The following is a 25,896-nucleotide window of genomic DNA, read 5'->3' as shown; positions in this document are numbered from 1 at the left end:
TCACCAGAGCCAGAGTGGGGGACAGAACTCGCAGAGTGACAAAATACACTGCTGAGGGGAGCAGCGGGCAACAGGAGAGGTCTGCGCGCCATGTGGGACCCTCGCCAGCGGGTGGGGATTGAACCGGCGCTACAGAGGCTGCAGGCAGCTTCGCAGCCCAGCGCTTAACCGCTGCGCCACCAGGGGAGGCCCTCTCAGAGTATGACTTTAAAAGGCAGAAATTTTATTAGAAGAATAGCAAAACTATATTAATAATACTCTACATTCTACAACTTCATTATTCATAAAAACTGGACATGTCTGATTCTGATATCTATCTTTGTTAGTAATGTAATCACTGCAATATATTATACCTTTAATTAAAAACAGCCTATGATGTAGAAATACAAAACATTCTTAGGATTTCATATGAAATGGTGAACCATTTTAGCAAATTGAACCGTAAAAATCATTTTAAGAATATGCCTGGACATTTTATGTATTGTCTTCCTGACAAGTCCTATTTTCTATTAGAATTCTAAACAATAGCCTCATAGAATCCAGTTGTTCCTAAAAGAAAAACTTTTAATGAGTCTTGTATTAGTAGTTTTAATATTAATTCTACATGTCTCAGAAATGACTGTAGAAAGTCCAAAGGAAGCTCAAAGGAGTAAGTTCAACACACATAATTCCTTCTTCATTCTAGTAATATAATCACATACATTTCTATGATAACACACATCAAGTTGTACTAGAATTGTTTTTCTCAACCTCTTCTCTTTGAGAGCAAAATTCACTTATTATTCATCTCTCTAGCCACAGTCTTATAAAGAATACTTTCTAAATGTTCCAAAAATGACATTAAAATAATGAATGATTGGAACTGAAAGATTTACTATAACTAAATAATATTTACTCTGTTACATCCTGAATTTCAGATTGCTAAAATATCATTTGCAATTTAAATTAAATTACTACCAATAATAATGAGGAAAATATATGACATAAACTGCTTGAATGATACAAATCACAATCACCTGGATTACAAATTTCAATTTACCTCCCTATCAAAGAACAAGGTGTTCAGGGGAAATACTAGCTTAATTTTAGTTTTTATCCTTCATCCAATATACAATCCACTAACAACCAAGAGACTAACAGTCAAGTGGCCACAAGTCAAAGTCAAAAGCCACAGGGTTCTATAATTCTCGTAGAAAAAAACTGAAGCAAAAGCCAGAAAGGCTAGTCAGTGTTATTTTGAAATGTACACTCCCCAATAAAACATCCAAGTAAGCCATTAATACACTTCTGGCATTAATCCAAAGCAATGTCTATCAACAAATGAGTCATTACAAAATCTGAAAACCTAAGAATTTTCAATAAACTTCAGACTCCAAAAACAAAATTCTTTCTACTATACTAAATCACATCTTCATAACTGTGCCTCTATGAAATAGAATCAAATTGAAATACACATTTAAAAAGTATGTATGGAGAAAGCATCATCAAAATGGTTTTGAAGTAACTAAAGTATATTAAGTAGGGAGCCAACAGCATAAGATCACCTGAATTATTAAATTTTACTAACTAGAGCACACATAGAAAGAAGCAAACACTAACATCAACTCATTTTTTAACACAGTTGTGTCATAATTAAACTGGCAGCACCATGTGCTCATGTGAGTAGGTATAAGTGAGTGTGAGGTGAGATCATAAGTGGGGAGTATGTAGTAGAGCATCTAGATCAGTAAAAATAACAGAAAAGGAGCTTTCCAATGCCCGGAAAAGGAAGTGAGGGATTAGCAATAGTTCATCTAAGAAGTATATATACAGATATTAGAAAAAAATAAGTAAAACAAAATAATAAATATCTGCTAAATATTCTATAAACACCATCATTTAATAATCACTAAACCTGATGATAAAGACTTACCTTTCCCAAAACCATGGAGCAAATATATGGCAGAAATGGTTCTCAAACAGTTCTATGACTACAAAGTCTTTTGTATCTCTTGCCCTATTATACTATATTACCATACAAAATAAATCTGAATGGTGAGAAGAGAAAGACAGAGGTGGATTCAGAAGCAGACAAGGCACACAAAGCCACATATAACCCAGAGGAGAACAGAAGGAAGAACAGAAGCAAGGACGTGTGTATATGGAAGTCCAGACAAAACTTGGCCAAGAAATGGGCACTTCCCCAGCAGTCCTTTCTCCTTCTTGTTTTGTGTATTGTCTTCACCCTCAGGATTTAAAAGGCTCTATTAGAAGCTACTAAGACACACAGGTCCTGACTTATTTAATATTGAGATGATGACTTTCAGGGTATTTTTAAGTAACAAAAATATTATCTATTTTATTTATAGTCATAATGAGCAACTCTATGGAATCCAAGTATCATAAATTAGTAATATGCTTCCCATTCCATCACCTTTTGTTATAAGTAATTTCCATGATTTGTTTTGACATAAATGACATTGAGATTTTGCTGCCAGGTTTTCTGAAAAACATTCCTTTAATCAGTGAGACTCAAGAAAACAAGCAAATGGTATTAACCACAAAAAGAAAAGGCATAGTTCTAGTGGAAAGTTCTTTCCCTTGTTGTATTCAAATGTGTTTATATTCCCATGTATCTATGACAAGATGTGTGGCATTAAATAGTATCAATATTATTTGATTTATTGAATTGCATGAATTTAGAAAGAATTATGAAAAAGAATAAAGCTTTATAAAATTAATTAGGAAAGAGTGGGGAATCACATAATACAAAGCTTCTTTTTGCTATATTTTTAACTGAGAAGGAAAGAAATGATTTCATGAGAATTAGCATCACTCGGCCAATACATTTCATCCTATTAAAGTGATTTTCCTTTAAGCAAATTTACTGCATATGACTTATTAAGTTGGAGGTGACAATTTGCTTGATAAATGCTTTGTCATAAATTTCCATAATGAATTCAAAGGAGACATATGTGACAGTAGGAAAGAGAATGTAAATACCTACAGAGTCCATACACTTCATTCCTACAAGTACCAGCAGCATCCATTGATCACATGTAATCAGACATGCTGTTTAGCCAGTCTGCTCTAATATGATTAAAATGGTATCAAAGTGGGGGATTGTTATGCCTCTTGGCAAATGGTTCTGACCCAATTACCCTAACCCTAACTACCTCCAGATCTATCTCCAAATTGCTCAGACTATCCCCAAACTGCCACAGGATCTTGCCTCCAGTGTTACAGCTGAGGTTAATTCTAATTAATTGATGCCTGTGCCTAATTCATTTTTAATATTTTGACTGTAACTCCTGAATATAATCAAAACTTCTCTATATAGTATCTCCTTGAGTTAACTGACAGTAGCTTCTTCCTAAAAGTTACTAGTATAAAAGTCAGATTCAGCTGAATGAAAAATATTCTATTTCTGTAGCACCTTTTTCTCAATTTATATTTTCTAATCGAAGGCTTATGGGATTTATGCTGGACTTTATAAAACTGTGGTCCACACATCACATAAAGTACTACTTAATTCCTGATAAAAAAAAAATTTCTAGATAGAGAAACCTCTCAAAATAAAATTCAAGTAAATGAAAAACAGAAATTCCACTAAATAATAAAAATAAAATTTCTGGGTCATCCAGAAATTGTAGCTAAGAAGTATTGAGTTATAGGGCATCTAAGACAAAGTTTGCTTCTCTCTGCTTACATGTCTGAAAAGCCTGTGAATTCCTTTTTACTGCTTCACGAGACAAGAACTCATGGTGATTACCAGGGTGAAAAGCGGCAGCAGCACCACTGTGATCACTGTAACACACACAGCGGCATCAGTATCTTAAAAACATAAATCTTTAAACAGTATTTCTAATGCTCCCGATATACAGAGAAAATATAGAGCTTACCTAGTCAAACCCTATGATTTGAAGAGATAAACCATATTTTCAAAGGTGTTAAATTTAGGTGGGAAATGCTTAGTAATGAATATAAAAATTATGGACACTTTCTTAGATACCTATGTAAAAGAAAAATTATTTTTTGGTAAAATATTTGAATTTCAATGTTGACATATTTTGGTGGTGTTTAAAAATCAGGATGGGTTATTTCAGGGTGTTTAAAAGTCAGGATGGCTTAAACTAGCTGAACTGAGAAATGTTGCACTCCTCTTTAAGCGTATTCTAAAAGTTTTTTATTTAAGAATAGAAATTTTGAAGAGAAATTTTATATCGTTTAGTACAATAATTTCAAATTTTGTTGTCACCAAAAGTATTTTAAGCCAGAAAGAAAAAGAAAAATACTGGATGGTCTCACTCATAGCAGGAATCTAGAAAACTTAAATAAGGGACCAGGAAAATGAACAACTATAAGAAAGTGAAAATCAAAATCAATACAAAAGTATGAACCAGAGACACTCTATGGAGGGTAGGGGGCGGGGAGGGGAGGGATTGGGGTCAAAATAAGGAGGTTGCAATTGTATGGGGAATATAAAAATGAAATTTATTTAAAAAAATACATATAACATATTTGGATTTTTTCATAAAATAAGTTATTAGTCTAATACCAAATAAAAATCACCAGTTTCTCCATACTCAGCAGTGTAATGATATGCAAACCAATTAAAGTCCTTAGTTGTTGTGACATTAAAATTTTTAAATCAATAATACTGATGAAGTTATATTACATCATAATTTATCACTCATTTTCTGTTGAATCATGTAACTTTTTAATTTCTTCATTTATTCAGACCAAACAATAACTAGCAACCAATAACAGTTTCATTTCTGGAAATAGTACAGTTTATTAAATCACACACTGCAGTAATTATAGCAACAAAAAAAATCCCACAAAACCCAGTATATAAATTTGACCATTAATTCTTCTAATTCTAAACTTCAGTGAATTGGCTAAGAATGGCTATTAGTCCAAAAATCAGTTCTAGTAAGTCACTGAAAGGGTTAAAATAAACTATCAAAGAAAAATGTCTGATTAGGACACAGAACAAGAATTTCAATTTTCCAAAGAAAATGATTAGGTGTTTGCAAAACTACAATTGACTAAAATTATACCACCATAATTTCATTACTTCATATATGTAAGAGTGCCATGAAATTTTACTTGCCATAAAGCTTAGAACATAGTCATATGATTAGAGGCATTTAAAAATGAAATAAAGATTAATGACAAATAGCCATGCATAAAGCAACTAATTAAAATTGTAACAAGAACAGCTTGAAAATGTAAGAAAACACACAAATGTTCAAAGAAAGATTCCATTTTAAACCACAGACATAAGCATGAAGCTCAATGACACGGATCACCTTGAGGTTGAATATTTTTTAAGTTCTTTAAGACATCACAGGTCTGCCGAATAAAGCAAAAAGTCAAACTTAAGGAAATCACAAGTAAAAGGCATAGACTTATTTCAGCAAGAAGAAAATAATTCCTATAGTCACTGAGTTTATTAAAATACTGCATTAAATTAAGTACTTGCCCCTTCTGACTTCTCCATTGTGTTGGCCAGCATCTCCTGCAGGGCCCGGACTGAGAGGGATTGTTCCAAAACAAAGGTGCAAATAGAGAGGTCTGGGGGGACATTCTGTGTGGAAAGAAGGAAAGTCACCTTCATTATCAACATCATCATAATCATCATCATCATCATCACCATCATCGCCATCATTACCATCATGCATACGGATCTAATTACCTAATATTTCAGTTTCATTCACAGAAAAAGAGGGTTTGTCAATTCTCTAATAGAAGCTCCCAAAGCGTTAAAATATGTTGTCTATACAGCTCACAAGTAATCAGATTTTTTATCTATAGATTATTTATTTATTTATTTGTTTGTTTATTTTGTGGTACCCTCACCAGTGGCCGGGGATCGAACTGGCGCTGCAGAGGCTGTGGGCAGCCTCGCAACCCCGCGCTCAACCGCTGCGCCACCAGGGGAGGCCCTGTACCAGAGCTTTATCAATAACTCTTGTGACTGTCTAAGGTAAGGATTATTACTATCAAAGAATATAAACAAGAAAATATCGAAGTGAACTTACTTTTCCAAAGTATAACCACTACATTTTTCAAGTCAGGACCAAAAAGTTGATTTCTCTGACTCTCAAGCATTCATTATCTTCTACCAAGCAGTCAGAAGATTTAAAAAAAAACAAAAACATTAAAAAGGACAGAAAAAAACTTGCCTCAAGTTAATATTAAAGTTAAGGAAATATAAAATTGAGTTGGTATAAAATATTCATTCACACAGACTTCTCTTATCCACAAATATATTTACTCAAGTTGGATATTGTATTTGCCTTCTCACATGGGATGTGGTAATTTGACTTCCATGTGCATCCGTGTTGCTTTATTTTTTTCATTCATTCTTTTATTCTTCTCCTTGCTTCATCTAAAGTTTTATTCTGATTAACAATCCCATAAATTATGCAAAACCCAAAAGGTAACTACCAAAGAGGTGAAGGAATCAAGATAAAAACTGATAAGCAATTTAGAGAAAACTATCTCAATCAGGAACAAATCCATTTCCACTCAGTTAGGCATTTGTTTTAGATGGGCAGGACTCAGCAGACCATCCAGCTAAGGGGAGGAATATACTCACAGGAAGATTTTCATAATAGAAGATTATAAATACATGAAACACAAAATGAAAGTGAGAATATGTCTTCTTCATAAGAAGAACATCAAGAGCTTATATTTGAGAGCCTGATGCAATGTATCAAAATTATTATTTATAATGTTTACGGATTTGTTAAATTGTACCAGCACTATTAGAATGATTCTTTTTTTATTTTTATTTATTTATTTTTTTAATTTTATTTTTATATTCCCCATACAATTGCAACCCCCTTATTTTGACCCCAATCCCTCCTTTTCCTGCCCCCAACCCCCATAGTGTGTCTCTGGTTCATAGTCAAAATCAACAAACGACTATGAACTAGAATGATTCTTATCAGCAGAGAATGACGATTTATGGTTTCAAGGAAAGATTAAGTACCAGGGTGGGTTCCAAATTAAAATTATTTTGAAATGATCAAAGAAGCATTGAATCAGACCCCTCAGATTATTTCCACCCCAAAACATTCCTAGACCCATGCTTTGTTTCATTTTGTATGTTTTTAATGAACATACCTTCTCTGGAGATTTCTATCCTGTTATGGATTTTTGTATCCCCAGTCCAATTCTTTCCCTTCTTCCTCAGACTAACTCAGCCAGTGGTCAAAAGACCCTCTCAAATCTGAACACAGCCTGTTTGTGACTAGCGATCGGAAAAGGATTTTCAAAACCCTCAGATAAAAGATTAGAATTTAAGAGGTTCTCTTTTACTATGAAATATAGGAAAAAATTCTTTTATATTTATCAACTCTATACTAATTACAATTTCTTAGATCAAGACAAATGCTACTAGAAAAATAATTTGGTGAAAAGTAGAAGTACTTATTTCATTGATACCCATTTAAAAAGTGAAGGTTTAAAAGTAGACTTTGATAAGTAGTGCTGGCAGAGTCCTCTGTTACTAAATAGTATGCTAGAGAACCAATTCTCAAAATAAAATAATGACACCTGATTTGCAGTGTTTTCTAATTTCAAAGTATCCATGTCTACAAACTGGCTCATGAAATTTCTCAATACCTAACTATTAGCTCTCAGGCATCTATCAGAGCTGACTGGACTGACTACAGACGAACATTCAATAATTGCTTTAAAATCAGTATTTGATAATAGTTAAGAACTTGAATTCTAGGGTAGATCTCCTAAGCAAGAATCTTGACCTCACTACTTATTAGCTGTTAAACTTTCCAATCATTGGTTTCCATTTCTGAAAAATGGGGTAGGAATTACATCACCCTCTTAAAAAATACAAGAAAAAATACATGTAACATGCATATCACACTGTCAATAATCTAACAAATTAAGAAAGTTGTATCATTAGCTTTTTTAAAAAATATTTATTTATTTGTTTGTTTGTTTGCTTATACATACAAGCACTGGGTACAGTCAGAAGCGCGGGAGGCTGAGAGAATTCACCAGAGCCAGAGAGGGGAGCAGAGCAGGCAGAAGGACCGAAGTACACTGCTGAGGAGAGCAGCGGGTGGCAGGAGAGGTCTGCACGCCATGTGGGACCCTCCTCCGGTGGCTGGGGAGCAGCCGGGGATCGAACCGGCGCTGCAGAGGCTGCGGGCAGCTTCGCAAGCCAGCGCTCAACTGCTGCGCCACCGGGGAGGCCCTGTATCATTAGCTTTTTAAGTCGTATCATTTTTCTCCATTGGAGACATTTATGCAGCACCACTCATTTCTTAATAATCGGTTCTAAAATGGATTCTATCCTGCAGAAATAGTGCTTGAAAACACAAATTGATGTTTATGCAACCAAATGGTTCATATGTTTTCAAAATAAGGCACTTTCTAAATAACATTTAAAATTTTTGCTTTCAAAAAATATGCTTTTTATTTTAAGAGAATTATTATCATAACTTGTTACCTTTAAAGAAAACTACTTTAAATTTTACCACTAAAGTCCAGATGTATCCTCACCATAAAGTACTATAAACATGTGTTGATACTCAAAGATGAATACCTGAAGCTCATACAATAATATAATACAATATTACATCAATAAAAAATAAATCAATGTAAAAAAAGAAATTCACCAAAGCTTCCTAAAAAAATTACTTATAGTCCAAAAGTTTATTTTTGATTTATTTAGTTGATCTGCTTGTTTTTCTATATACCACATATGAGTGAAATCAGTATTTGTTTGTTTTAATCTGGCTTATTTCATTAAGGATAATTCCCTCTAGGTTCATTCATGCTATTGAAAATGGAAGGAATTCATCTTTTCTATACCTGTATAGTATTCCACTGCGCATATGTGTGTGTATACCATGTCTTCTTTATCCTTTCATAGTTGATGGGCATAGAGGTTGTTTCCCACTCTTGGCTATTTTAAATAATGCTACAGAGTTTTCAGGTAAAAACTCAGAAGTGGGATAACTGGAGCATATGAAATTTCTACTTTTAATTTTTGAGTAATCTCCACACTGTTTTCCATAATGGCTTCACCAATTTATATTCCCACTAACTGTATATATAGGTTCCCATCTCTCCATATCCTTTCCAATATTTGTTGCTTCTTATCTAGTGGATAACAGTCATTCTCAAAAGAGTGAAATGATATCTCAATGTTGTTTTGATTTGCATCCCCTAATAGTAAGAGATCATAAGCATCTTTTCATGTGCCTTATTTGCCACCTGTTCTCAATACTGAGAAACTTCATTTATAAAAATTCAATTTGGGCCTCCCTGGTGGCGCCGCAGTTGAACACTGGGTTGCGAGGGTCCCACATGGTGCGCAGACCTCTCCTGACGCCCGCTGCTCCCCTCAGCAGTGTACTTCGGTCCTTCTGCTTGTTCTCTCCGCTCTGGCTCTGGTGAATTCCTTCACCCTCCCGCACCTCTGACTATACCCAGTGCTTGTATTAATAAATAAATCAATCTTTAAAAAAAAATTCAATTTGAAAGAACTTTGTTTAAGCTTAAAATTAGATGTGATGAGAGTGTACCAAATCATAAGAGACAACCTTTTATGTTAGGCTTTATATTACATCTGCTTCAAAATAGAACACATCAGAATATGCAACTAAGAACTGCAGTCAGCATGCACAGCTATCTCACTTATATATGAAACATAATATTAATTTTTCATGCAAAAATATATCAGAGAAAGCACTTCAATCTTCTAAATATATAACTAGGCTACCAGAAAAGTACTCAGGGCAAGCAAGCAGGAGGTTAATAATGCTTTTTATAAGGAGAAAACTCCAATTTGATCAGGATTCTGTCTACTTTGGCAAAGGTAAAAATACTTAAGTTAGCGGCATGGCTGTGTGCCTTTTCTTCTCATTAAAATATAAACCGGTGGTGCAGGCAGTTGAACACAGCACTGTGAAGCTGTCTGCAGCCTCCGCAGTGCCAGTTCGATCCCTGCCGGCAGTGGATATACCCACATGGCGAGCAGACCTCTCCTGTCTCGCCTACTGCTCCCCTCAGCAGTGTATTTCAGTCAGTCTGCCTGTTCTGTTCCCTGCTCTGTCTCTGGTGAATCCTCTCACCCTCTCACGCATCTGGCCTATACCCCGGTTCTTGTATAAATAAATAAATCTTTAAAAAATAAATAAATAGGGCCTCCCCTGGTGGCACATGCAGTTGAGTGCAGCGCTGTGAAGCTATTCACAGCCTCTGCAGCACCAGTTCGATCCCAGCCAGACCTCTCCTGTCACGCCTGCTGCTCCCCTCAGCAGTGTGTTTCAGTCAATCTGCCTGTTCTGTTCCCCGCTCTATCTGGTGGATCCTCTCACCCTCCTGCAAATCTGGCCTGTGCCCTGGTTCTTGTATAAATAAATAAATAAAATCTTTAATAAAAAATAAATAAATAAAATAAAATATAAACTGGTCATTGCTCTCTGTCTAAGAAATATTAACTAATCTTAGGGGGGGAATTTCTCAAGAAATATCATAAGGCAGCATCTGGCTTGGTTTGCACTAGAGAGTCTACGAGAAATCAATTAGGTTTCTAACTGAAGTATCCATCAAACCATTTGGCTTCCACAGATGTGTCTGCCTAACTCATTTAAAAACCAACTGAAACATGTCATTACCTTAACTGAACTGCAACCAATAATTTGAGACTATATATACCACAGTAGACCCCAGTTCTTGTCACCACTGTGTTAAAATTGCATACTAACAAACTCCTCCATTATAACATCCTTATGCCTCTGCTTCTATTTTTTCTCCCTCAGCTTGGAAAATCCAAATCCAGGTTCCATACATAACTATGCTAGGCATCTTAGGTAAATCAGATTGAGCTTCCCCATCTGTTAAGTGGCATAACACTTACCATACTTCAAAGATTCATTCTTAGGCCCAAAGAAAAAAATCAATCATCCTAAATTGGAAAATATCCAAAAAATATAATTTTAACTGCCTAATTTAAGAAATACTAAATCACACTGAAAGCTCCAAATCTCAGAGAAATAAAGAAAGAGAAAAGTTTTTTTCAACCAAGAAATGTGAAGACAGTATAATTTAGAATGGAGCAGATGGTCTGAGGTTGGGGCAGATTTGTTTTGTTCAGACAACCATCTGTTAAGTGGCCTTAGGCAAGTCACTGTAACCAGTAAGGGTCAACTTCCCCTAGAGCTATAAGGATAGATCCTGTCCAAAAGATAAAGTTATTGATGTTGTTATTAGCTACCAAGTGGAGACAAGAACCAGACAAAATTTCCCCTACCAGAAAGGTGATATCCTTTACAATGATAATATGCCTTCCCATTCCAATAAAATGATGGTGTTATATCCTAATGTATTACATGAAATACTGTGGAAAAGAAGTAGGATATAAAGAAAATCTTGGCTAATTTTTTTCTCTTTATATTTTTTCAAACTCCAAATCATAATATTTCACAATATTGCCAGCCTAGAAGCATGATATTTACAGACTGTCACATTTTTCCAAGGGCGTTTATACATTCTGGGTAGTTTTTCTTGTCATATTCATTTCCCTCGGCCCACTTTATAACAAAAAAGTGAAAATGAATTTGCCTTAGAGAAGGGTTTTTTTCTTTCAGATTAGCTTTTTGAAAAACAAACCTATATACAATCTAACAATGAAATTGATAGGTCTTGTTTTCCTCAGGTCTAAAGCCTGGAAATCTCTCCAAAAAAGCTCAGGCACTCTTGACAACATAAGTCCAGGTTGGGGAGGATCTCTCAACAGGTTTGGTTAACAGATTTACTAAACACAGGTTTTAGTGAAAATTAGCAATCCATCACTACCACAAAGAGCCATAGCTGTGCCAATTTAGCAGTTAATTACAAAATCCCCAGTGAATTAATAGTATTTCATATGAATTGCTTAGTGTTCATTTTGCTCCTTGCCATACATCTTTTGTAATACAATGTCCTTTCAACATATTACTAAATAGATATACCAATTAATCTATTTTAATATTCAGATTAATCAAATGCATCAATGCAAAAAATAGAAGTATACTAGTTTGACATCAATCCCATATTACCTCCCCATTATACTACATCAAGAATTTCTTTCAGGTCAAATCCATTGACACACAACTTAGGTAGATGTCATTGTTGGTGAAAATGCAAAAAAAAAAAAAGTAAAAGCAAAATATTCAAAGGGAAACCAGAAAAGAGATTTCTGCTATGAATTACATCTTAAGATAACATGCAGGTATTTAAAAAATGATTGATCACATGTAGCCTCCTAAATATTGCTAAGTCAAACCCATCTATCAACCACAAACTCAATGAAAGCTCAACAACCAACTCTCCAGAGTCTAGATAATGACCCACGTACTAACTGCACTTAAGACATATCACAACGATGGGTTCCAAGAAGGTGGGTTCCAAGCTAAGAAACCCTCAGTTAAAACAGCTAGGAATCTCATCACTAAACTCAGAAAGATTAAAGATGTTTGAGTAAATATAAAATGAATAAGCAAATAAAGTAATGGGAATATCAGATTCATTATTTTGGACCACAATTTCACTCTATCTGAAAGCAATGTGCTTTTTAAGTATTAGCAGGGCACATACATGTCCATAAAAAATGTCCATTAAAAATGCATTAAGCAACTGGCAATGCCATGATAGCAAGTATACAATAACAAACACAAATATAATTTGTTGAACATCAGAATCAGGGACATTTCAGTCTTGCTGCCTGCAAGATGCCAATGAGCCACAGACAGTTATCAAACTTGGTAGATTCTCTAGTGAAACTGTCTGGTGATTAATCATCACCATTGTCTCCAAGAAGTTTTTGTGAAAAAAAAAAAATCTAAAGAGAAGCAATTTATAGGGTCATTTCCTGAAGGTATTTAGTCACAATGGCTATAGTCCCTTTTCTCATAATTTGTTTAAAGAAAGGGTAACAATTTATACAAACTTGTAGATGGAAGCAACCAACAGATTCTGACTTACCTAGAGCTTCACAGACAGTAAAAAAAAGGAAAAGAAACAAGAATTTTGGCTTCCAAAGCCAAGTTACATGAGCTGTGCGATGATGTCTGCAAATCTAATTAATTATGTAATACACTGCAGATTTACTCAGGCATAACCATACAAACACCAACCATCTCACTCTGCAGATTTCTCATTCTGTGAAAATGTGCTGGATAATTTCATCAATATTAATTTAAAACGACAAGAGCTAAGTTAATTACTCAGCATTAGTCCACACAAATAAAGCTAGAAGCAACTCAGTAATATCATTTGTGTTGGAGTGCCGCTGCACCCCAAGGTCCAGCCCTGGCCTAGAGGGGAAGGGGCGACAGCATGGCCTTCATCCAGGCTGGGCTCAAACTCCACTGCTTCCCCTTCTCCTGCCCTCCCAATCACCACACCCCACCGCCCACCCCCTTCTGCCCCAAGCATGGGGAGGAGCAACACCACACAGGACCCAACTCCACTGTTTGAAGTCTGGACCCCATGCCAGGGTAGTGCAGGGACCGTACCCCACCTGACATCTGAGTAGACTAAGGGACCCAGCGGCTGCAGACAAGGACCCAGACACAGCAGTCATAGGGGTTATAAGGGTCGAGGGGCCCCTTATACAAGCAAAGGCATGTGCATGCATACTCAGCCTCTTTCAGTTGGAGCTGCTATTGAGAACAGCTGCCCCACCTGCCGTACAGAAAGCAGACCTCAGGTCCCCAAGGGAGGTGGGAGGGGACCAACATCAGCAGCAATAGATCTCTCTGCTGTGCAGGACTTGATAAGACTTTGCCCCCAGTCAAGCTGCCAGCTCCAGATGTGGGTGGCCTGTCACATGCAGCTTTGCCTCACAACTGTGTAGTAACTGGACACTATCGCTGTCCCCTATAGTTCTCCTCTACCCTATTAAATCATTTTTCCTGTTTTGCTACGCTGAACCTCTTTTTGTTTATAATTGCCGCAGCAAGTGCAAGGACCCAGAGCCAGTGAGAGGGGGGTCTGGCCCAGTGAGAGTCTTCATATCCTTCACCTGGTATCACTGAGAACTTCAAAACTGTTCAAGAAACTCACACTGAGACATTCAACAACCAGCAACTCTCACTAGGAATCCTGCTAGCATAAAATAGCAACACAATTTCCAGGATGTGAAAAAGAATCATTTAGACACAATTATGTAAATAATAGTGGCTATGTCATTATTTAAGTGATTTCTGTGTGCTAGGTCCTAATTCTCATCAAAACCCAGCAAGGTATTATTATCCCCACTTTAGAAATGAGTAAACAGTGCATCAGAAATGAAATGACTCGACCCAAGCAGAAACTACTAAGATTCCAATCTGCTTAGCCTAAAATCTAACCCACATTTTCTTCTTCCAGGTAACATCAGCCTGCTCTCAGCTGTTGCTTTTGTTTTTTGTTCTTTTTGGTTTTTGCTTTCAGCTCATTTGTGGTAATAATGAAGACTGATAAATCAAAACTAAATATGACAGTGTACATTCTCTAAGAGAACTCACATATAGAATCATAGCCATGAATATCCCAAACTACATTAACTCTGAGTTGAGGGACAGTTTAGAAACTCATAATCTGGTATGAGCCCCTTTTGGAATATACCAGCAGGAGCAAAAATAGAGTAACTATTTATAGTAATGATCCTTTCTGAATGACTGGTGGATATATTTAGATCTAGAAATATTTCCCTTTTTGTTTTCAGATAAGAGTTCCCACATAAATGGGAGAGACAATAGTTTCTGGTTGAAGAATCTTGATGAGAGAGGTACATAGTATAATTAGAAAACTAAGTTTTCTAACCTAATATCTACCCAATATTTCAGGTTATAAGGCACATAAATGTTATACAGAATTCAAACTGTATTTTTGAGACTCAACCTTACATATGGGTGATATGAACATACTCTGGCATTCTATTAAACCACATAAACTGCACACCTATAATTGAAGCTAAAAGAATACAAATACAGTTAGAGTAACCAAATTCTATCTCAACTAATACACAATTTGATTCAGAAGGGGTATAAGTAACAAAAAAATCAAAGGGTAATTTGGTATATAATTACAGTCACAATGGAATATTATTTCATGTCCAAGAATTAATTCAGAAATTATTAAAAGGCTTATGAGCTACATTTTAAAAAAAATTTAAATCATGTGTACTGAAATAACATGGGTTTACAAAACTATATATGTTTTAGGGGTATAAGTTCAAACTTCTACAACTGTATTTTATCATACTATGCCTCTCCTGCCCCCAAAGCTCCAATAATCCTCCACCATTGGGATTTCCACTTATGGAACAGTGAGGAGATTGGCAAATCCTCTCCTAATAAGCAAGTTGGATAACACTGATTAAATAACCTTTCAAACTATTGGATTTAACCAAAAGAATTTTAAAAATGACAAAATTTTATGCCTGAAAACTGATAATGCGTGATTAGAACTCTGGTGTCTTTCCCAGTGCTGATCCCATATCCCCCCAGCTCCACTGATGTGGAGATCTTGCCAGTGTGGAATGGGGTAGGCTTTGAGGACCACTACTCTTGCAACCTCATGAAAGAAGCTCACTTGATTTGGAACAAATACCATGCATACTGCATTGTCCGTGACACAACGATTTCCAGAGAGACCTAACAGCTATTCTAGCCTGATTCCGCATATTCCTAACTGAAATTACACACAGAGAGAATAGATCCACACTATCAAACAGCTTTGGTTACCCCAAAATAGTATTTATCAAGAGAGAGACAAAGGATCCGCAGAAAGTCAGTCAGTAATCTGGAGCAGATTCGAAATGACCTGAACTTCTCATGCACTTCTTTATTCATATACAGGTTCATTTTCAGAGGACAGAACTCTCAACTCAGAGTACATGACTGCAGCCTCTGTTGCAAGCACTGTCTTATCTCTAAACTGTGGGGAAATAGAGCAGTTGCTAGGAAGCAAGGGTACAATAAAAGTAAGAATGAAAAAAGCAACTGGAGCTGTGACATCAACAGCAGCACACCACAGGGGAGACATATTTCACAAATTCAGTCCAGGCAAATTACTGTTCAAAGAGAAAACATACAATCAAAAACAGCAATAACAATCAGGATTTGGCATTCCTGTATTACTTTAAAAGTCTGGTTTATGGAAAAAAAAAGACACAGAAAAAAAAAAAAAAAAACACCAGGGAAGTATAATCTATACAGAAGGGAAAATAGTCAAGAGAAATCTTTGAATGTCCCCAAATATTGAAATTAGCAGACAGAGGATTAAAGAAACTTTTAAATACATAAATATGTTTAAAGAACTAAAGGAAACAATGCTTAAAGAAATAAAGGAAAGTCTGATACCTGTGAATAAACAAATTTTTAATACAAATATAGAAATTATACAAAGATAACCAAGTGGAAATTCTGGATTTAAGTATAATAATTGAAATAATAAAAATCATGGAGAAACTCAACAGGGGTTTTTAGATGAAAAGAGAAAGAATCAGTGAACTTAGAAATCAATCTATAGAAATGATTTAGTCATATGTACAGAGGGGAAAAAAAAAAACAATGGGAAAAAATGAACAGGCCCAGATACCTTTGGATTGATGGAGGACTATGGTGCATTAGTAGTCAGTATGGTATAACATACATCTGAGAATGGAATGAACATAAACCTCTAAGTCCTATTCATTGTTTGTATACAAAGCTACCACAAAATTACTACCTCAAAGGCTCCTCACCACACACACACAAAAAAAAGAAATGGCAATTAGCAGGTATTAGCTAATGCTACAGTGCTAACCCTTTGCAATAAATGTATAAAACCCACAAGGTACACACACCTTAAACTACTCACAAGGAAGCCTGGGAAAAGATGAAAGATAATATTAAGAAGCAGCTATAACATGGTATTATTAAGCTTACAACATATAAAGGTATAAGATTATATATATATAAATATGTTGTATGATTATATATGTGATGAAAAAACTACAAAGAGAATGAAGTCTTGTGGTGTAAAGTTTCTACATTTTACTGAGATTATATTAGTATTAATCTTATGTAGACTGTGTAGCCACAGTGAGTTAAATTTTAAAAATACATATTGTAACTCCTAGAGTAACTAACTATTAAAAATGTTACTCTCTGGGGCCTCCCTGGTGGCGCAAGGTGTTAAGACGCAACCTAAGAAGCTGTCCTCAACTTCTGCAGCACAAGTTCCTGCCCAGCAGGCAAGGAAGCAAACCACATGGCACAACAGACCTCTCCTCACTCCCCCACTACCCCCCTCAGCAGTGTACTTGGGTCAATTTGCCTCTTCTGTTCCCCACTCTGTCTCTGGTGAATCCTCTCACCCCCCACTTCTGGCCTATACCCCAGCTCTTGTATGCATAAATAAATAAATCTTAAAAAAAAAAGAATGTTACTCTCTCTCTCTCTCTACATTTTTCCATATATATGGAAAAACCAACATTTCATATAGCACAGAAGGAAATAATGGAGAAACAAAAAAAATAAAAGGCATATAAAAACCCATGGCAAAAGTCAATCTAACCATTTTCTAATTATTTTAAAAAGGAAATGTGATGTGTATATATATAATAAATAATGTATATATAAATTATTTACCCTAAAAGATAAAGGAATCCCTGACATTTACAGCAACATCAATGCTTTTGGCATTACACTAAGTGAAATAAGTTGGACTCAGAAAGACAAACATTGCATGATCTCACATGTGCAATCTAAAATAGTCAAACTCATAGAAACAGATTAAAATTGTAGTTGCTAGGAACTGGAGGCAGGGTGAAGTGGGAGAGTTGTTAGTCAAGAGGTACAAAGTTACAGTTGTGCAAAATGAGTAATTCTATCTATTTTGTGTATAGCATGGTAATTATAGCTAATCACACTTCATTATATACTTGAAATTTAATAAGAGAATTGATCTTAAGTGTTCCACTATACACACACATACACGCACACACACTCACAAATTCTAGCTATGTGAGGTGATGAATATGTTAGCTTAATTGTGTTTGTAATTTCACAAGATACATATATCAAAATATCACACTCTACACCTTAAATATATGCCAGTTTTATCAATTACAACCTCAATAAACATAGGGAGGAAATCATTGCCTCAAAGAAGTTTAAGCTCCCTGCCTGTTATCTATATTCTGGATCTAAGCTAATTTTCTAGGCTATAATTGTTGCTTACTATGATTAGGCTAAATTAGGAAATCTACTTTTGTTTTAGACTTTTTTTATTGAAATAACATTTCACTTCAGGTGTCAAGCACAGAATTAGTCAACATGTTTATATACAACATTACGTTCACCACTAGAAGTCCAAATCTACCTTTACTATAGACCTTTCCAACTTCTACTCATCCCTCAATTCCAAGTTTAAGTACTATACCATCCATGATTCATCTAATGACTCAAACTACTATGTATTATACTTGTTTATATACGACATAGGTTTTGTGCTATTTTATTAGCTAATGAGTTTATTATCTTTCTTTTATGCATTTTGTCAGATATTCTTAATAGTGTTATCTGTGTTTCATGTTCAAAATCTGTTAAAGCAAAACAGTTCTTGTGACATTACACACATCTCATTACAAATGGAGTGTTGAAAAACTACCATATTAAAATAGTAAACATTAACTGATGAATCTTCAATATAGGATTATGATTTTTTTGAAGGTAAATGTTAAAATAATGCCAAAACTATCTGTGCTATTTTAATGATCTAAAATTCTAATTTATGCTGATTTTGAAATAAAAAACCTTTATAAGGTCAAACATTAAAAATCTGTACAGAATTTAATTGCACTATTACAGGATATTCTATTACTGGATATTAAGACACCCAATCTATTCACATGTAGATTACCAACCTGAAATTTTCATTCATTCATTTCTTTACAGAAGTAAATCCTTTAGTGATAAAAATTAATACACTTCTGATCTTTTATTGGAAAATAACATAATAGAATTGAATGCTTGATGCCAGGTTTAATCCTAGTAAAGAGATTTAATAATCAATGACCTATTAAAATAACCACCTGTCTATTTTTAACAAACTATCCCAGTTTATATTCACTTTATCCACATTAACTCCAGTTTATGTTTATACCCATATTTGGAGATGAATGACAGAGGGTTTTAGTGCCTTCCAAAATGCACCTTTGTTAGATCAATCTTATTTCCAGCAGAAACCAGTTTCATTTCCTTTATAACAGAGCATCAAGCCATACAGGCAAGTGAAAAGCAAGCAATATAATGTATCAGGGAATTCACCATAACATCCATCCCCATTAAGGAAAACATTCACATCTTTATCATTAAATCATAAACTCAACTTTTTCAGTTTATGATACACCTGTAACACTAAACAATTTAAACAGATCACATTGAATTGATATATACTCAACTTAGAATACTCATTCATATTAGCACTTTCAGTACCTGAAAATCTAATGCCACTTTTTGCCTGTATAACTAAACTTTTAGGTATAAACACATTTTAAAAGGATATTATAATGTTCTTCCTCTTAAGTAAAGCTTTATCTTCAAGGATGCCTAATTGAGATGTGTGAAACTATTTTTGCCTTTGAAATATATTATTTTTTGCTTTCTGGTATGATTTCTAAATTTGATTTTCCTATTACATTATTTAAATAATCTTTCAAAAGAACTCTGAAATTTTATTTTAGGTGAATTATTGGGATCTGTCCCAGAAAGTCATGGAAACTGGCAATATGGTAGACAGCTACTAAAAGAAAATTGAAATAAAACACAATGTCATAAAGCATCTAAGTTTTTAATAACCTCAAGCAGGAGCATTTAATTGAGTTGTAAATGGAATAGAGATGGTCTCCAGACTTCTTTCACTATACAACCCATGCTACTTTTTTATTTTTCTTATAACAAATGACCATGAGTTTTTTGGTTTCAAACAACACAAGCTGATATGCTTACAATGCTAAAGGTCAGAGATCAACTTCATTGGGCTAAAATCAAGAAATCTGTCTCCGTCTGGAGGGTTTGAAGAAACTCTATTTTTTTCCCTTTCCAGATGCCAGTAACCAGATTCCTTGACTTGTGATCCTCCACATTCAGTGCACATCACTCTAATATCCACTCCAATCTTCACATCCCCTTCTCCTCTTCTGTAGCCAAATCATTCTGTACCTTTCCCTAAAAGGACACTTGCAATTATGGTTAGAGTTTACCAGGATAATTCAGGACAATCTCCCCAACTCAAGATCTTTGACTTACATTGGGAAGCCCATCTTATATATAATGCAATAGACACATGTTATGGGTTTTAGCACCTGGTTATCTTTGGAGGCAGTTCAGTCTATGAAACTCCATAAGAAAATATTTTGAACATAAAATTGTAAAAAAAAAATATTAAAATGTTTTCATTACATGTATGTATATCAGTACTAATATTTTAGTAAAAAAAAATTCTAAAGTGAAAATTGAGATTAATAATTTTTATATTTTATTTTCTAAATAAAATATTTATAAATAAAATAAAATTATAAATTTTTATAAATATTTTATTTTATAAAGTAAAACATTTATTTATGTTCTTAATGCAACAAATAATATTTGCTTGAGTTATGAGAGTACTATGACTGACTATGCTTCATTATATTAAATTTTTCTTTGAATTTTAATACCTATTTTAATGGTAATATTTGCTTACAACACTGTATATAATTCAAAGTTATGGGTTCACAGCTCATCAGATGTATGTCACAACACCATACCCACCAACAAGGCACTTATACTCTTCCACCCATATTCCACCATGTTCCCACTTTGTTCTTCCCGCGCTGCAAGCCTCAATTCTACAGTCAGATTAAATCTTATTCACCACTATGAAAGGCTGGTCTCAAATTCAGTTACAGCAATCTATACTTTTGTTGGCTTTCATGGCTGAAAAGAAATGTCACAAATCTGCACGAATGCAAACGCAGAAGAATTCTAATTTTTCATACTAATCCACCAATTATAAAAGGATCTTGCTGAAATTCAGTCATCAAATATCCATTTTTCCTACTGTCAATAAGTTCTTACAAGTAATCACACAATATTTCACTTTTATAACTTTAATTAATAAATTCACTTGATATCTTCATTTGCACAATTAGAAATTTCTACTATCAAGTCTGCTTATGTCAGAACTTTTTTATGTAACACATTTAGATAATTTTCAGCAACATATTAATTAATGAGGAAATAAAGTCAAACATCCATTTTTAAAACATTCTCTCCATGGTAAGATTACCTGAAAAGGAGACAATTCCTCATCATTAAAAATGTCATCTCTACCCTTGAAAATATATCCAAGAGAGGATGCTATGACAAGATTTGATTATTTTTTTTAAAGATGTATTTTTATTTTTATTTTTAAATTTCTTTATTTCTTTATACAAGTACTGGGTACAGTCAGAAGCGCAGGAGGGTGAGAGAATTCACCAGAGCCAGAGTGGGGAGCAGAGCAGGCAGAAGGACCGAAGTACACTGCTGAGGGGAGCAGCGGGCAGCAGGAGAGGTCTGCGCGCCATGCGGGACCCTCCTCCGGTGGCTGGGGATTGAACCTGCGCTGCAGAGGCTGCGGGCAGCCTCGTAACCCAGCGCTCAACCGCTGTGCCACCAGGGAGGCCCCAAGATTTGATTATTATTGCAAGTCTGGAACTCTCAAATTTTTATCAAATTAAATGCTTTAAGTATTTTGCCATGCTATTGTAAGTACAATCATTCCACATAACAGCTACACCTAAGACTTTATATTCTGGTTTCAGCTCTTTTTGCTACAATAACTCACCTATGAAAGAAAGAATTTCACACAGGAGCTGACACTGTGAACATATCCAGGATTCTTATTCTATTTCTGGTCAAGCAGTCACAAAGATTTCATTCACTATTGAGAACCTATCTCCTCGGTAATATTTTAAAATGTTACCAAAAAGAATCTTCATTATTTTCACTGTTGAAACAGAATCAGTGCAATTCTATAGTCAATCTACCACGCTGAGTAATATCTCTTGATTTCTTTCAGTTAGCAATGTTTTTGAGCACAGAATGCATCTCTGTGTGTGATAATATAGATCCCCAGTATTATTTCAGACAGTTGTATGATAAGAATGTGTCTCTTCTAAAGGTATGAGACTTTTTGTCTTCCACTATTAGATAAAATTAAGAAACTTCTAAATATTTTTCTGGGGCATTTTAAGTTTTAAGAAACCCAAAGTTTATATTGTAAATATTTAGTTCTTAAATGTCTTGCTAATGTGATGACTGCACACTTCCAGTTTACGGCAGAAGGAAAAAATGACCCATAGGATAAGATTTGTAATTAACAATGATGCAAATCCATACATACCTTCCTGAAAGGTTACTGTCATTGTTTGAACCTCATAAAGCAGCTGGTAAAAGGTATGCACTAAAAATAGAAATATCTGCATTTTTCATTTTTTTTTAAATTTGTGCTTACAATTCTAGCATAGTTTTCAATTTTTGTGCATCTTCAGAATATCTTAATAACAATTATATACCTTTAATTTTAATTTAGAATATTTAATAGTAAATATAATCATATTTATAACTAATCATAATGGTTAACACTGTGCTTATCACTGCTCTAAGCACTTGACATTTATTAATTCATCTAGAACTTTATATAAACTAGATATCTACTATACTAATTTTTATGACACACTAAAATGGAACAAATCCTAATTCTGGAACTCCCACACTCCCATGGGACACAAATGATTGTGGTATATAACCAATGTCACCACTACCAAGGGAGAGATACTCAAACTGTGTCATAAATTTTAATGAATTTTTTCTTATTTATTTTTGGATAAAAGTAATACAAAAACATGTTATAATTCTAAAATACACACCCTACTGAATTGCCTTTATATTCCCTAGAGGCAACCACTTTTGGCTGAAGATATTACTACTACAGATATAAATAGCAGTCTATTATTCTATAAGCTAAAATAGAATAATAATAATTGCAGAAAATACAATTAACTGAAAGCTCATACTCAAAAAGCAACTACTAATAACCTGAAAAAAAAACTTGCTAGGATATATACCTTGCTAGGATATATACCTAAGAGTAAAAATTTTAAATTATAAAGTAGGCACATCTTCAAGTTTACTGAACTGTTTTCCAGTGTTCATTCTTACTGGAAGCTAGTAAAAATTCCTATTCCTCCCCATTCTCATCAACAATGATATTTCCAATCTGTGAGATGGGACTTCACTGTGATTTTTTTTCCAGCTCACCAATTAATAATGAGGTTAATAATGTTTTCAAATTTTAACAGTTCACTTGTATTTCCTTTTCTGTGAAATACCTATTTTATGCTAATCTGTCATTTTTTCTATTTGGTTGTCATCCTTGTACAGATTGAACAGAATAACGTAGGTATTCTGAATACTTCTACATCTTAAATTTTGTATTTGGTATGTAACAAGCCAAATAATAAGACCGAGCTTTTTACTTTATTTAAATGCATTTTCATGTTGCCTAACTATTTCTTTAATTAAATATTTTTAATTGAGGTCATATTAGGATGCCCTCATCAGGTAACTGCCACCTTAGGGCACCAAAAACCAAATCACTCATAGTCCTCCACAGTATCCATTGTGCTTCTTTCCCTCTTTGTGCTTATCCTTCCCTCATGCCCTCCCCCCTATGAATGCTTCAGTTCTATAGTAGATTTTGAAAGGTTGGGTTTTATGCTTGTCTTTATTTGACTCTTAGCCTAGTTTCTCAGTATTTCACATATTAATGACACCATCCGGTATTTATCTTTCTCCTTCTGACTAACTGCATTGAGCATAATCCCTTCCAGTTCCATCCATGTTGCCACAAATGACATGCCAAACTCTTTTTTTTAATAATCTTTCTTAATATTTATTTATTTATGCATACAAGAGTTGGGGTGCAGGCCAGAGATGCGGGGGGTGAGAGGATTCACCAGAGACAGAGTAGGGAGCAGGCAGATCTACTAAAATACACTGCTGAGGGGAGCAGCGGGCGAGGCAGGAGAGGTCTGCTGCACCATGTGGGTCACCTCCCTGGCTGGGGATCGAATGTGCTACAGTGGCTGCGGATAGCTTCATAGTGCTGTGTCTTAACCCCTTGTGCCATCAGGGAAGCCCAGACTCTTTAAAAAAAAAAATTATACCCCATTTTTGGTCATAGCTATACAGAAAAATAATATACATATTATTCAATATCATAAGAAAACAATTAACTTTGATTTTGAAAACTTGATCCCAAATTCCTCATACCCAGAAATGGAAGACAGCAGAAGATAATAGCTAAGGGAGCCTGGGGATGCATAAACAAATCTATTAATAAGCAGCCTTTGAAACAAGCGGCCCAAGTGACAGAGCATAATTGCTTCTTCTGGGCACTGAGCATACAATCAGATTTTTCTCTTTCCTTAACAGCAACTTACATTTGTGTAGTGCTTTATATATTTTCAGTGTACTTTACATACTTTATATGATGCTCAAAAAAAATACAATGGGTGAGTAATAAGGTTATTATTGCCACTTCAATAAAAAGAAAATAAAGGAGAAGAAGGAACTTGCCTAAAATGGAAAGAGCTTGGAGGCAAGTCCTGTTCTCCTGACCTCTAGTCTGGTATGTCTTCTTTCACTTCATATTGCCTTCCAAGGTAAGGAATGAATGCTGCCAAAGCAGGGGAAATGGCTTTTCTAAGAAGCCTGACTCAACTATGTAGGCAACTTGTACCTACTGCTTATACAAGGTTTATATTGTACTCAGAAAGAATTCCACTATAAAACATGGGCCACTACAGATGCTGAGATAGAGTACAGCACATGTCTCACCCCCATATCACTCATTCTCTAAGAAAACTAGATTTTCTCCAAACGTCAGTGTCTAACTCCTCATAGAAGACTTAAACAAAACTGTAAGACACAGATAAATGGTAGAAACTATTGAATTATTTGATAACTAGAAATATCTAGTTGGATAAATATATTTGGATTGGCCTCATGAGTCTATATTCTCAAACAATATGATAACCATATAAAGTAAAACAAACTCCAAATGTATTTGAATCATCACTAAGACAGTTTCAAAATGGAAAAACACCTCAAACTCAATATGATTGTAGACTACTTAATTTATGATTAGCAGGAAAAAAACTAAGGGTAGACATATTTTCAACATCACAAATACATTAAGTTTTTGGTTAACAAACACAGTTTTTCTTTTTTTTTTCTTTTTTTTTTAAAGATTTATTTTTATTTTTATACAAGAACCGGGTACAGACCAGACGTGCAGGAGGGTGAGAGGATTCACCAAAGTCAGAGCAGGGAACAGAACAAGCAGACTGACGAAATACACTGCTTAGGGGAGCAGCAGGAGAGACAGGAGAGGTCTGCTTGGCCATGTGGGATTCTCGCCGGCCGGCAGGGATCGAACCGGCACTGCAGAGGCTGCGACAGCTTCACAATGCAGTGCTCAACCACCTGTGCCACCAGGGAGGCCCACACAGTTTTTCTTTTTAAAATAAAAATTAAAAGTACAACCACAAAGTCATTTTCAAATACAACATAAAAATTTTTAAATATTAATGAATTAAACTCTTTAGAACTTTAATATAGCGATATAGTCAGGTGTAGGAAGGAGACTTTCATTGTATTTATTTAGTTTTGTGCGAAATATATATACCACCTATTAAAAAAATACAATTCCAGGGCCTCCCCGGTGGTGCAGCGGTTGAGCACTGGGTTGCGAAGCTGCCCACAGCCTCTGCAGCGCCGGTTCGATCCCCGGCCACCGGGTGAGGGTCCCACATGGCCGCAGACCTCT

General features: G+C 34.9%; 1 protein-coding gene across 1 annotated transcript in view; it reads right to left on the bottom strand.

Moving 5' to 3' along the window:
* The window catches only part of RYR2 (ryanodine receptor 2), a gene marked incomplete at both ends in the record, with an annotated part of 627,990 nt that overhangs the window by 399,946 nt on the left and 202,148 nt on the right, over nt 1-25,896 (bottom strand). Inside the window, 1 exon segment of the mRNA XM_084254295.1 lies at nt 5,468-5,572. Within this exon segment, the coding sequence (XP_084110421.1) occupies nt 5,468-5,572 (105 nt within the window).

This window comes from Talpa europaea (genome assembly GCF_964194135.1).
Source record: "Talpa europaea genome assembly, chromosome: 14".
Classification (NCBI taxonomy): domain Eukaryota; kingdom Metazoa; phylum Chordata; class Mammalia; order Eulipotyphla; family Talpidae; genus Talpa; species Talpa europaea.
Note: the sequence above shows the minus strand (reverse complement) of the source record. Positions and strands in the feature narration are given on the sequence as shown.